Source organism: Vigna unguiculata, chromosome 3 (assembly GCF_037176805.1).
Source record: "Vigna unguiculata cultivar grain cowpea cultivar isolate G323 ecotype 2 chromosome 3, ASM3717680v1, whole genome shotgun sequence".
Classification (NCBI taxonomy): Eukaryota; Viridiplantae; Streptophyta; class Magnoliopsida; order Fabales; family Fabaceae; genus Vigna; species Vigna unguiculata.
In genome coordinates, this window is record NC_140794.1 from 3,880,419 (window position 1) to 3,892,394 (window position 11,976).

At 29.4% G+C, this 11,976-nt stretch overlaps 2 protein-coding genes across 4 annotated transcripts; one reads left to right on the forward strand and one right to left on the reverse strand.

The window, feature by feature from the left end:
- Positions 1 to 877: 877 nt before the first annotated feature.
- On the reverse strand, positions 878 to 6,423 carry LOC114179794 (integrator complex subunit). 3 transcript variants are annotated; one of them, XM_028066252.2, is made up of 12 exons: positions 5,780 to 6,423; positions 5,352 to 5,482; positions 4,832 to 5,218; positions 4,524 to 4,738; positions 3,598 to 3,921; positions 3,262 to 3,457; positions 2,721 to 2,813; positions 2,531 to 2,622; positions 2,129 to 2,246; positions 1,739 to 1,824; positions 1,512 to 1,563; positions 878 to 1,418 (listed from the first exon to the last, which is right to left on the reverse strand). In XM_028066252.2, exons 2-12 carry the CDS (start codon positions 5,358 to 5,360, stop codon positions 897 to 899), a joined length of 2,094 nt encoding a protein of 697 aa, XP_027922053.1. In that variant the 5' UTR covers positions 5,361 to 5,482; positions 5,780 to 6,423; the 3' UTR covers positions 878 to 896. The 3 variants fall into 3 exon arrangements, with proteins under 3 accessions (XP_027922053.1, XP_027922051.1, XP_027922052.1); XM_028066250.2 differs by having other exon boundaries at positions 2,694 to 2,813; XM_028066251.2 differs by having other exon boundaries at positions 2,694 to 2,813; positions 5,352 to 6,423.
- A 4,412-nt stretch (positions 6,424 to 10,835) lies between these two features.
- On the forward strand, positions 10,836 to 11,684 carry LOC114179155 (uncharacterized). The gene has a single exon (XM_028065390.2). The coding sequence runs from the start codon at positions 11,001 to 11,003 to the stop codon at positions 11,619 to 11,621; it is 621 nt and encodes a 206-aa protein (XP_027921191.1). The 5' UTR covers positions 10,836 to 11,000; the 3' UTR covers positions 11,622 to 11,684.
- Positions 11,685 to 11,976: the final 292 nt, after the last annotated feature.

Sequence of the window (11,976 nt, forward strand, 5' to 3'; positions counted from 1 at the left end):
TATGGTATATTAAATTTGTGACCGAGGGCAAGATCAAATTTTCAACTATTTTGTTGATAATGATGTGTATACAAAAACTTAATTTGTCACTTTCTAAAATGACATTATATAAGTGTCTCTAATGCAAGAAAAAAAAATCTAGTTTTATATATGTGAAAATCATTTCAATGCTTTAAGGAGAGAATAGAATGGCATTATTTTTCACTTCAATCTATATTTTTCATAAGTATACATTTCTTTAAATATTAAGTAATTGATATTGAAATATTGTTGTGGATTATAAATTATTCAATTAACTAATTTTGATATTGAAATTTAAATAATTTTTGACAAAAAATAATTAACTTTTAATTAAGCTTTTAGAAAATTTGACAGAAATAATTAAATTAAATTAATTTCCTATTAAAGTAATTACTTTTTTATTAAATTATATTAATAAATAATATTATGCATTTGTAATTAAGTCTATTTAAAAATTATACACAAAAAAAAAAAATGAGCTCTTAAGTAAGGTGTCCCAAAAAAAATTCTATTGAAAAAAATCAAATGTGAATTGCTTAGAAATAATATGACCCCTTAATATCCACTTATCACATTTAATATGATAGATATAGTTCATGAAAGGCATTCCCATTGAAAATGTTTAAAGTCTTTCTCCAAACATTCTGAAATGGCCTTTTAGAAATATTGTAATCAGGATATGTTACCACCAATTCTTTAATCTAGAAATATTCTTTCTTTTTTCCTCTTCTCTAAACTCACCAGACCATCCTTATTTCTTTTCATTTCAAATTAGTTAACGTCATTTCCAAACACCAACTATTCTAAAATCAACATTTAAAAATTTTCTATCAAAATTAAGCAGCCCCTACAACAATTAGAGAAAACCAACTGCATTAAACCGCATTCAAAATGTTGTCGATAATTTTATAAATGGAGGAAGCCACGTTTTCATCAGCAGTAGTAATAATAGTACCAGTGGTTCCAATCTCTATGGAGGCCTTGTAAGGGTCCTCTATGTGAATTATGCATACAGTTTGTGATTTAGCATCACTCATACCATGTTGGATTTTTCCACTGATGCCCATCTTTGATAATGCAGCCATAAGTTTTTCTGAATCAGGTAAACCACAATGCTCCAAAGAACTACTATTACTAGAAGAATTTTTGTTATCAGTTTCCAATAGCAAGTGATGTCTGCCATTTTCCATTCGTAGCTCTCCCTTCAATTTTGTTATATTGATTTCTTCTTTTTTGAATGTTTTCCAGTAAAAATGAGAAGCCAGATCAGTTGCAATTTTTATCTCTGAGTTGTGCTTTCGGTATGGTACTTTCAAAGTTTCAGCTTCAGAATAATACAAAACGGAGAAAGAATTTTCACTGGAAAGGTTGATCTGCAATCTCAACTCCTCAGGACACTAGAATTAAGAAAGGAATAAAAACCAAAATAAATAATCATTTTATCACATGCATATGTATAATCTTATAATATAGTGTATAATAATAATTACCAGGACAGTCTTCGGCCGCAATAACTTTAGTAAAGGTTGAACTGTCCGCAACCTACAGCGTAGAAATCAAACATGAGAATACTAAATGGGTGGTATAATTAAAGACTATAGACTGCTACTGGCTCGATGTTTATAGAGGTTTTTAGAATTATCAGTAAGAACAATTACACATATACAGAATGTACATAATATATTGGAAAACGTGACAGAGGGAAAGGTATACTTACCCAATTCCAGAGGGAAACAAACATTGAAGAACCTTCATTGCAACTGGTTGGAAAGGTAGAAGTGCTAGCTCAAGATTCAAAACATCCTGCCGATAGGAAATTCAATGCAACATTGGCCAAAGACATTCAAACAACATGAAAAGGACAAAACTTAAAATAATGCAGATATGAAGATTCATCTCTACCCCAAGAATAATGATGTCACTGGTAATGTGGAAGGTAACCCATGTAATTTAAAAATATTATCCAGAAAGTTTTGAGCTACATCCATCACAGTGTGAGGATGGGATAAGGGAATATAATAACAACACTAAAGTATAGTACAGTATGGTATAAAATGGTGTTTCTAACAGAGTATATTAACGTTGTAATAGAGGAAATATATCATACCTCAAGAATAAGCAAAGAATTTGGACAGCCACACCATCGTCGAAGAAGATGAACAACAGGACCCATTCGCATACTCCAGTGAGGACAAAATACAATGCAAGGTTCCTGCCAATTAATTCTACAAGGAATACATCAGTTTCTGATAGAAACTAACGATAAGAAAAAGTTTAGGAAACCATTTCTGACTACTGCAGTTTGTTAAAATAAGTTATTCTCATATCTTTAGGCTATTAACAGAAACTCAACAGTTGTGAAACAAAATCGTTACCGAAATAGTTGATACTGCAAAATTTAGCAGATAAAAAAGGTGCAGAAAACATGCAAAATTTGATTAATCACTCCAATTTTAATTAGATTTTTATAAGCAAACCTAAAGGAAAAACATGGTAAAAAAGAACTCACAAGAGTTCACGTGAATGAATAGCAGGAACCACATGAATCTTTTTCTCTTTTAAGAGCTTGACGTGTGCAAACAACTGTTCCCCTGCAAATAACTGCAGCAGCAATTAAAGTATGTAAAATGGAAGTCAAACTCTATAAACAAAAGTATGCAAGTGCAACGGACCAAATTAATATTTCTAATGGTCCGTACTTTCTCTTGCCGTTGTTTGCAAAGCCACTCAGGTATGATGTTAAGCAATGCCAGCAATTCTTCAGCCTTTGAAGAAATTATATAAACTGGAACCTACAAATGGAAAATTTGTGATTACTTAATAATAGAAATTAGTGAGTGATATCCGATATTAATCCAGAAATCCATTTTCCAGATAATTATGTTTCTTTAAGTAGAAAAATATATTGATTTCTAGTTCACTTTAAAAACTTTCAAAGATAGAACTTTGCATTCCCAGTTTTTTCCCAATTTCCATTGCAGCACAAAAACAAAAAAGAAAAGGCAGCAAAATTTTAATAACGAACACTGGTAAGCAGAATCATTTGGTATGGTTAAGTCTCTTGACAAACAAAAATACAAATGGGAATAACAAAAATTAACAGAACTTAAGTCTAATACCACATAAGTTGATAAAGATAGTTTTTTACTAGTTAGTATGAACAAGCAACTAAAAGGATATAGGCTTGTGGTTCTGTAGAACAAGGCTAACTAATGTGGTCCTAAAAAGAAGAAAGGACACCTTCAAATCTGAAGCTTCGAGTGATGCTGTCATTTCCTCCAAAAGAAGCAAAATAGTTCCAAGTCGATCAATAGGAATAAGAACAGAACCACCTTCTTTTATATAATTTATAGCATTTGAGCATATGAAATCCAGCTTTTCCTTTTCCTCTGAGTTCTCATCAAAGTTATGGTTGAATCCAGCCAAATCTTGAGAACTTGAATAATAAACCACGTGTAAGTCAATATATACATAAATATCCATTACTACAGTCAGAGGATGAACACTTGAAAAACAATAACTGGTGTCTGGGTGAAACATAGTGTTTGACGGTAATAAAATTTCAATATACAATACCTCATAGATTGTAACTTAGCAGCTGAAACAGAATAATTATCCCCATCCTCACTATCTTGAGTATCACCCAAGGAGAAGTCTGAATAAATTAATGCGCAAGTCCCCTGTAAACTTCGGTAATCAAAAGGCATTGCATGTGCAGAAATGAAGCTGGATCCTGAAACATATGCAATATCTCCCTTTGGACTATTTAGGATCCAATTACAACTGCCTATTTCCATACCAGAGCTGAATGCCTTTATAACCAATGTACCATTGTAGCAAGCTTCCTCAGCATAATTAAGAGTGTGAATCTTTAGCATACAATCCTTCACATCAGCTGCACTGAGAAATTCCACAAATTAAATCTTCAAACAAATGAATTGCTACAATTGACTTCGAAGAAGAAATGGACACAGAAACAAGGTTTACATAACAGTGTAAAAAGCAACAGCTTAACCACACTAACAAAGACTGTATAAATGAGCATATAAAAAAATTACAAAACACAAATAACTGAGAATTCCAGAACCATACGAGTTTTAAACACATCCATCCCTTACTGAGAATAGGGTTCAGGTGATTTTCACTAAATCTTATGCTCTGTTTGGATGAAGAGAACGAAAATAGAAGAGAGAAAACACAAAATATATTTTCTTTTGTTTGGATGAACAAAAAATAGAAAGGAGAAAGTTGGCTTTTAGAAACAAAAGTTCTAAATTTCCCTCCCCTCATTTGCTATAAACTCAAACATACAAAGGACCAGACATAAATCTCGACAAGGAAGCAAAAAGGAAGTCAAGAGCAATTTTACATGAAAAATTATAATTAATCAATCACAAGATAATATCATAGAACCATTGCAATTACTAGTCAAGCATATTTCGTTCAGTTTTTAGATAAAATATTAAATACCATACAAGTTTTGAGATAAAATGATAGATCACCTGTACAAAGGCATCCAACCACCCAACTCCAGTCCATCTTTTCCCAATATTATCTCTCTCAATTCAGAAGGAAGGATTTCAAGCTCTTCCTGCCTCAGCCACGATGGGAAATTTGATTCTTCTGGTCCATAGAAATGCCTGAATTCCCCATGCATTGATATAAGATCCTCCATCATTAGCTGGCCTAATCTTGCTGATGCTTCAGTTACGTATATCTAACCAATTGAACAAATTTAAGCTAACTATTTTTGCGACAGAAATCAATAAAAAATGAGAACATAGTCCAATAATAACATCAAAAAGACTACCTTAGCTGAGAAACCCTTCATTCGAGTAAGAAAGGGCAACCCCATAATACCCATTGGACTGGATATTAATACAACATCAATGAAAGAGGAATTCCACAGCTGCAAATTATTAACAGTCTTGTACCAAGGTTCAGCAAAAAGTAAGCTTTTAGCATGAAGGAGCTTTTCAATTTTCTGTCTTTTCCCAAACCCAGCCCTTGAATCAAAATCATTAGCCTCAGTGTTGTAGCTTTCTACAACTGACAACCAATCCAGAGAAGTAGGTATAGGGGAGAAGGCCAGGAGAGCTGAAAGGTCTAGTGGGCAATCTAATAATATCCTAATCCCACAAAAATTGAGCATGTGACATGGTGGGAAGTGAAAGCCCCTGCCTTTGCTCAAACATGTCTGCAAAACCCAGGAAAAAAACAAATCTAAACAATGAAGAGAACATTTTCCGAAGGGGTATACATTGTAGGTACTTCCACTTGCCCCTACACACCCTGGAACATGTAACAAAGGAGTACAGTAAGAAACTTACAAACTTCATAAAGTATGAATTTAATAGCCTTTTGTAGATTGCTGCAGAAAGTGTGGCTATGGAAGATGAAAGGAAGAGAAATAGGAGCACAAGAACTTTTGTCTGAAGGGAGCGCTTTACGGAAAGACAATCTGCAAATGTAATCAATCAAAATTTCAAACATTTTCAGATCAAAAACAGAAACACACATATACCCATTTAGTGTGCTCAACAAAGGATTGAATTTCTATAAGTATGTTTCTGATTTTTTTTTTTATCTGGAAATGTTTGAAGTTCCTTGGATTGATAAACCATCACATACTCCATACTAGGACACGTGAGATTAAAAGAAGCACAGTTCAATTACATTCTATTTCTAACATCACATCCCAATTGCAATTTAAAACCTTTAAATGAAATAAAAATATCATAGGCAGCTCTAACATCACCTGGCTTCAGTTATTGTTATGAACTGCTGGAGTTTGTGGGGATGACCTCTTCCCAAATTGTGGTGTAGCTCAAATAAGAACAACAAATTAGCCTATATTATCGCGACTCATATCATATCACACATCATAAACACTCCAAGTTCAATTCTAATATCTAACACCTATTAATGTACCTGTATAAACACTCCAAGTTCAATTCTAATATCTAACACGTATTAATGTATCTGTATCTCACTAATTATTACAACATCCAAGTCCTTACACTCCAAAGACCAAAAAGAAACTTGCAAACGGGTGAAAAGGGAGACTCAAAGGTTATGATGGCAATAAATAATTTGTGTGTGAATATATAACCAAAAAATTGGATGAAAATTTATGGAACTATAATTAAAAACAAAATGAGATGGGAACAAAACAGAAATCGGATAAAGAAGAGTAAACAGCGACCAATGCTGGAGAAAATCCTAGAACGTAAGTATCTCAGAGCCCAATAGGAAAGAATTAGGGTTTTGGTGGAATTGAAATTTGGTTCAAAATGGGATTTGAATCAGAGGAATGTCAAATTTGAGTTTTGGTTTTGGCCCGTTCAAGCGGGAACCCTAATTACTCCACTGAGGAGAGAGAATACTGTTGTCAATTGGTGTCCACCTTCCTTCTGAGTAAAAGTTTGGAAAATTATACCCAAATAATTCATGTTCCAAAAAAAAATTATATGAAAATTTACAGTAGTTACCATTTATTTATAATGAAAATCTATCCTTAATAAGTATTCATAATTAGTAATCAGAATTTAGCATATATATATATATATATATATATATATATATATATATATATATATATATATATATATATATATATATATATATATATAATTTAAATTTGGAATTATAGGTTAGTAGACATTTTTTATCTTTGTTTTCTTACTTTTATATTTATTAAGTATTTCTAGTATTTATTATATTCAAAAACTACCCATCAAAATAAAAAATGTTTTTTCTATAAGACTTAATAATATAAATAAAATAGTGTGTACTTTCTTTATTTTTTGTGTATTTTTGTATTTATTAACAAACTTTTTTTATTAAAATATATGTATTCGCACGTGTATTTATATTTTTATTATATTTAAAATATATAATTTCATGAATAATTAATTAAAAAATATAAAAAAGTACAATCTAAAATGTTTTAGTGAATTTTTTTTACAATAGTAGAAACAAATTATTGTTATAGTAATTATTGAAATAAAAAATTATTATTGTTATAGGATTATGTTTTCTTATGTGGTGATGATATCCATGGTTTTCCTTTGTTGAAGTGAAGGGTCTCATTACAGGCCAACTAAAATGTTTTTTATGAACTTTTGCAGATCACCATAAAAGAATGCTCCTTGCTGTTTTGCTTTGCACTGACTAATAAAGCTAACAAGATGACTAAGCCATCAACCAAATACTCCAACACTTGCTCATAATATATTGTTTTCTTCCTACCTGCTTTTATTATTTTTTATTCATTCATTTGCCACATCATTTTATATAAATATGTTTTTGTCCACATTATTTTATATAAATATATTTTTTCCTCAAATTTCAGTCAAATTTAGAATTATTTTTTATCAATTTAATCTTTTATCTCTAAAAAAAATATAAATTTAATTCTTTTAATTTATGTTATTTTATAATTCTCATTGAACCATTAATCTATTATCATTGAATTCTTACAAGTCTTTAGAAAATCATATATTGATTAAAAATATAATTAAACCATAGTGTATAAATAAGTGCTAACTTTTTATTATATTAGTTTTATAAAAATAAGTTAAATTTAGAGTTTGTTTTCTTAATATTATTAGACTGATTCAAGTACTAAACTCCTTCTAAACATGATGAAATGTATTAAAAATGTCACCTTAATTAAAAGTACAATTAATTCAATTAGTGTTTTTCTTTTGTGATTGTTAAAAATGAAATCCAATTCTCTTAAATGATCCATTTTAGTGAATAACGAGACTTGGTAGAAGAAATGTAAAAGGAAAAGCTAAAGGGTTTCTTTAACCGAAATGTATAGCAGTAAGAGAACATAAAGGAAAACTAAAAAAAGAAAAAGAAAAAGAAAAGGGAAAGATATATGAAGACTTTGTAGAGGAGATTCTGCTGCAAAATTATAGTCAAAATCATATTCTTTTCTTAATGGGAATGTGCTGTTAAAATGTCTTACAGATGCATGGTAAATTAATGCTAGTAGCCAACCCAATAATCAAAAGTTTCACTTTATACCATCCTAATCAAAGATTATAAATATTAGTTAATTTGGTTAATTTCATAAAATAAAATAAAAATATATTTTATCAAATAGTTTTTTTTTTTTTCAAGAAATGTAACGCTGCCCCACTTGCACTGTGATTACGGTATCCTTTTTCTTTTCATTTTTTTTTTTTTCTGATACCTTTCAAGACACTTCGTTTTCTTTATAGTTATAATTATAGTTGAGGATAGAAAAAATTTACATCAGAGTTTTAAACAGGAAAAAAAATTATTTATTCTATAGATTTTTTATTTTAAGATCTTGTCATCAATATTGTTGAAATTAATTGTGAAAGTGATTTTAAACTTGTTTTATAACATGTTAAAATTTTGTCATTTAGGTACTCTATTCAAGGTTTTTAGATTTTGGAATAGTTTATTCTTCATAAATTCATAAATTGTTTTGGAGATAAGCATTTCAAATAAGGAGAACAATTTTAATTTTGTATAGAATCATAAGAAAGATTTATACGAAGATGATTTAACCACTAAATTTGTTGTTTGTATATGTACACATCATTGACTAAAAACAAGTTTGAATGTTTTTGTCTTTTTTATAATAAATTGTTATTTAACATGAATCGAATACTCATGTTGATATGTTTGATGTGACAATTAAATCATGCCAGTGAAGTGAATTACAAAATTATAATTTTTTTGTGAATTGTGTTTTGAACATGATTTTGATAAGTAGAATAAATTTTTATAGTTTTTCATGTGATAATTTATGAATTTGATATGAGCTTAAATATGGATACTTTGAGTAAAGGGAACAAGATTGTTTTGAAATAAGTACATCATGATGATGATGATGTTTGACAAAATTAAGATTGATTTATGATTTTAGTTAAATGAGTTATGTTCTATAACAATATTTATTGAGATTGATGTATGTTCTATGAAAATTATTGTCAATATTGATTAGAAATACATAAATTTGAAGTCATACATATATGATGATACATGAATCATTGTTTGTGTTGTACCTTAGTATTTATATTTATGTTGTAACGAAGATTTTATAATTTCAATAATGGTATAAGTCACGCAAACTACAAGATTAAGTGGGGAGAAGCTGATGAAAGAGTTATTGCACACCATAACATGTATAGATGTGCAATTTGGTTACATGAATTTACCGTGATTTTATGAATCACGGGTTCCCTAATAAATCCACATCAAATCTGACCAAATATTAATTTCTAATAAAATATAATTAATATCAGTATTACTGAAAATACATATGTCGATATTTCACTTGTTGAATATCTTTTATGCTGTTATGATTTTTTAATATGTCACATCTCATTATAATTTGAGTAATTTGAGTTATAGTTATTGTAAGGTACCAAATTGTTGTACCGATTTCATCGTGCTACCTAATTAATTACACGGAAGCCTGATAATATATAAATAAAGGGAGAAAGTGCATTGTCCAAGAAAAATAAACAAATACATGTTATGCGATGAAATGTCCAAAACAAAACTATGAATAAAATTAACGTAGTATTTATTAATTCTATAATAAACATTAAATACATTCCAATGTTCATCTTCACGAGATAATGACTTTAATATAAAGAAAGTCGAGGAAGGAGAAGAAGAAAAAACAAAGGAAAAAAGGGACACTATGCATAGTTTAAGCAACTAGCTTTCTTTTAAACTTATCTGTTTCCAATCGTTGTCCGTTACATATAAAAACTCGCATTCATATATTTAAAAGTGATTACAAATTAGTGAGCTGTAATTAGTCTTTAAGGAATATAAATCTAAGTTTAGAAGTAAAAGAAATATGAAATCTGAAACTTATGAAAAATTACAAAATTATGAGTAGAGTTTACACTTACAATTCTAAGATCTGAGAAAAAGGAACGTGCTTAATTAGAAGCTTAGAAGCTTAGCTCAAATTAGCTACACAACACAAGCGTTTCCAATAGAAGAAAAAGGAGTGTCGAGATAAACAAAAGCTTTAATTAGTGAGATAGTATTCATTCTCATTCATATGTAATTTGGCATCCATTTTTTAAAATGTGTCAATCTAGTTGCAACTTTTGAAAAAATGTCTTAATCCGATCCCTTTCACACAAAAATTATTAAAATAGTTAATTTAATTCATGACTTTTACTACTAAATTTTAATATAAATATAAATACTTAATTTTGTAAGTCATTTTAAATATCAATACTGTTAACGGTGTTAATATTTTTTTGTTGAAAATGACCTAATTGAAGTATCTTTTCAAAAGTTAGGACTCAATTGACACCTTTTTAAAATTGAGTACCAAACTGATACATATTTCTATAACAATATATAAAAATGATTTTCTTTTTTGTGTCCACATTTTATAATACCAGTTTTATCCTTAATTATTTTAAACATTAATTATTTTATAAATAATTTACTTTTAATTATTATTCTAAAATCCTCTTTTGTCTTAAACCATTATTTTAAAAACTTTTTTTGTACATATCTTATTTTTTTAATTTTACATTTAACAACTATTTTAAAAATTAATTATATATTTTATTATTAATCTTAACTTAAGTTTTTTGAAAATTTAAAAATGCGAATACATAACGTTATCGTTGTCGTGACTAATATAAATGAAAGTGGGTATCATAAAAAAAAAAAAAAGAAAATAATGCATAGGAAAGCATTAGAACACTGAGATCAAATTATTAAAATTTGAAACGAAAAAGGGGGCAATAAACAGCACGCCACCATGTCCCATAACCTTTTGAAAAAGCAGCCAAAATATTCCTTATCAAATAATGAAAAAAAAAAAAAAAAAGTAGCATGTGAATGATTTTACAGACCAATCCCTTTCCCGAGTCTATATAACTTGGAGTTTCTAATGCTCTTAGTTCAGTGAAATAACTTCTTCTTCTACCTAAACCCAAAACTTGAGCCTAATAATGGATCCCACACAGATGAAGAAGATTCAAGCGATGAAGAGGTACAAGAAGCAGCAGTTCCTGAACAATTTGTATGTATATTTTGTGAGTGCCTTAACTTGCAGTGTCTTCTGTTTTGTGACCTTCTGCATGCCCTATCTTTCTTCTCTTCTGCGGGTCTTTTTCTTGGTCCACATCTCAAGTTTAGTACCAGTTTTGTTGAGCTCAAAGCTCTTGTTCATCATAGGCAACCTTATAATTTTTTTCCTTGTGGTAAACTCGAGAATCCTTTCCTCGGATCCCTCTTCAACTCCTGTTGTTTACTATGATGAGTACATTCGGAGCAGTCAAACCCCAAAACCTCGTGTTACAACAGTTGAGGTCTGCAACCAAGGTAAAGCTTTATTGGAGAAACATGTTGTCGGGGAAAATTTGGACATCAACAGCACTGAGAAAGGCACCGAAACATTCAAAGAAGACGATGACAACATAGATGCAGGCGATGGACAACGTTTGATTCCTTCATGTTTGATTCCTTCTTGTTCCGATGAATTGAACAAAAGGGCCGATGATTTTATTGCAAGAGTCAATAGGCAGAGAAGGCTTGAACTTAGCCTTCTCAATTATGGTGGTAGTTACTAAGTATATGGTGCTGCTGTATAGTGCAAAAATATCTTGATCTCAACTAGATTATTTTCTTCAAAATCTATTTGGGAATATTATAAATATTATATATATCTCTATATATGTTACAGTATTTTTAATAACATAATTATATATTTATAAGGATAATGATATTTTAATTCAATTATTTTATTTATTTCTAATTTATCACTCTAATTATCTTTTAATTATTTATTTTTATTTTTTTAGTGATATGATGTCATAATTTAAAAGTGATTGAAATGATGGTTTAAAAATGAGTCAAAAAAAATAAATCAAAATATCATAATCCTATTTATATGTATCTAAAGTTCAGATGAAGAGATTTCTTATA

Bases quoted from the DNA above. Each gene is read 5' to 3' on its own strand.
- LOC114179794 (XM_028066250.2), bottom strand. The intron at 1,825-2,128 runs GTATGATATATT...TCCTATCGGCAG, and splicing joins ATTCTTTGCTTATTCTTGAG to GATGTTTTGAATCTTGAGCT. The intron at 1,564-1,738 runs GTAAGTATACCT...TCTACGCTGTAG, and splicing joins TTGTTTCCCTCTGGAATTGG to GTTGCGGACAGTTCAACCTT.
- LOC114179155 (XM_028065390.2), top strand. From the start codon at position 11,001: ATGGATCCCACACAGATGAAGAAGATTCAAGCGATGAAGAGGTACAAG.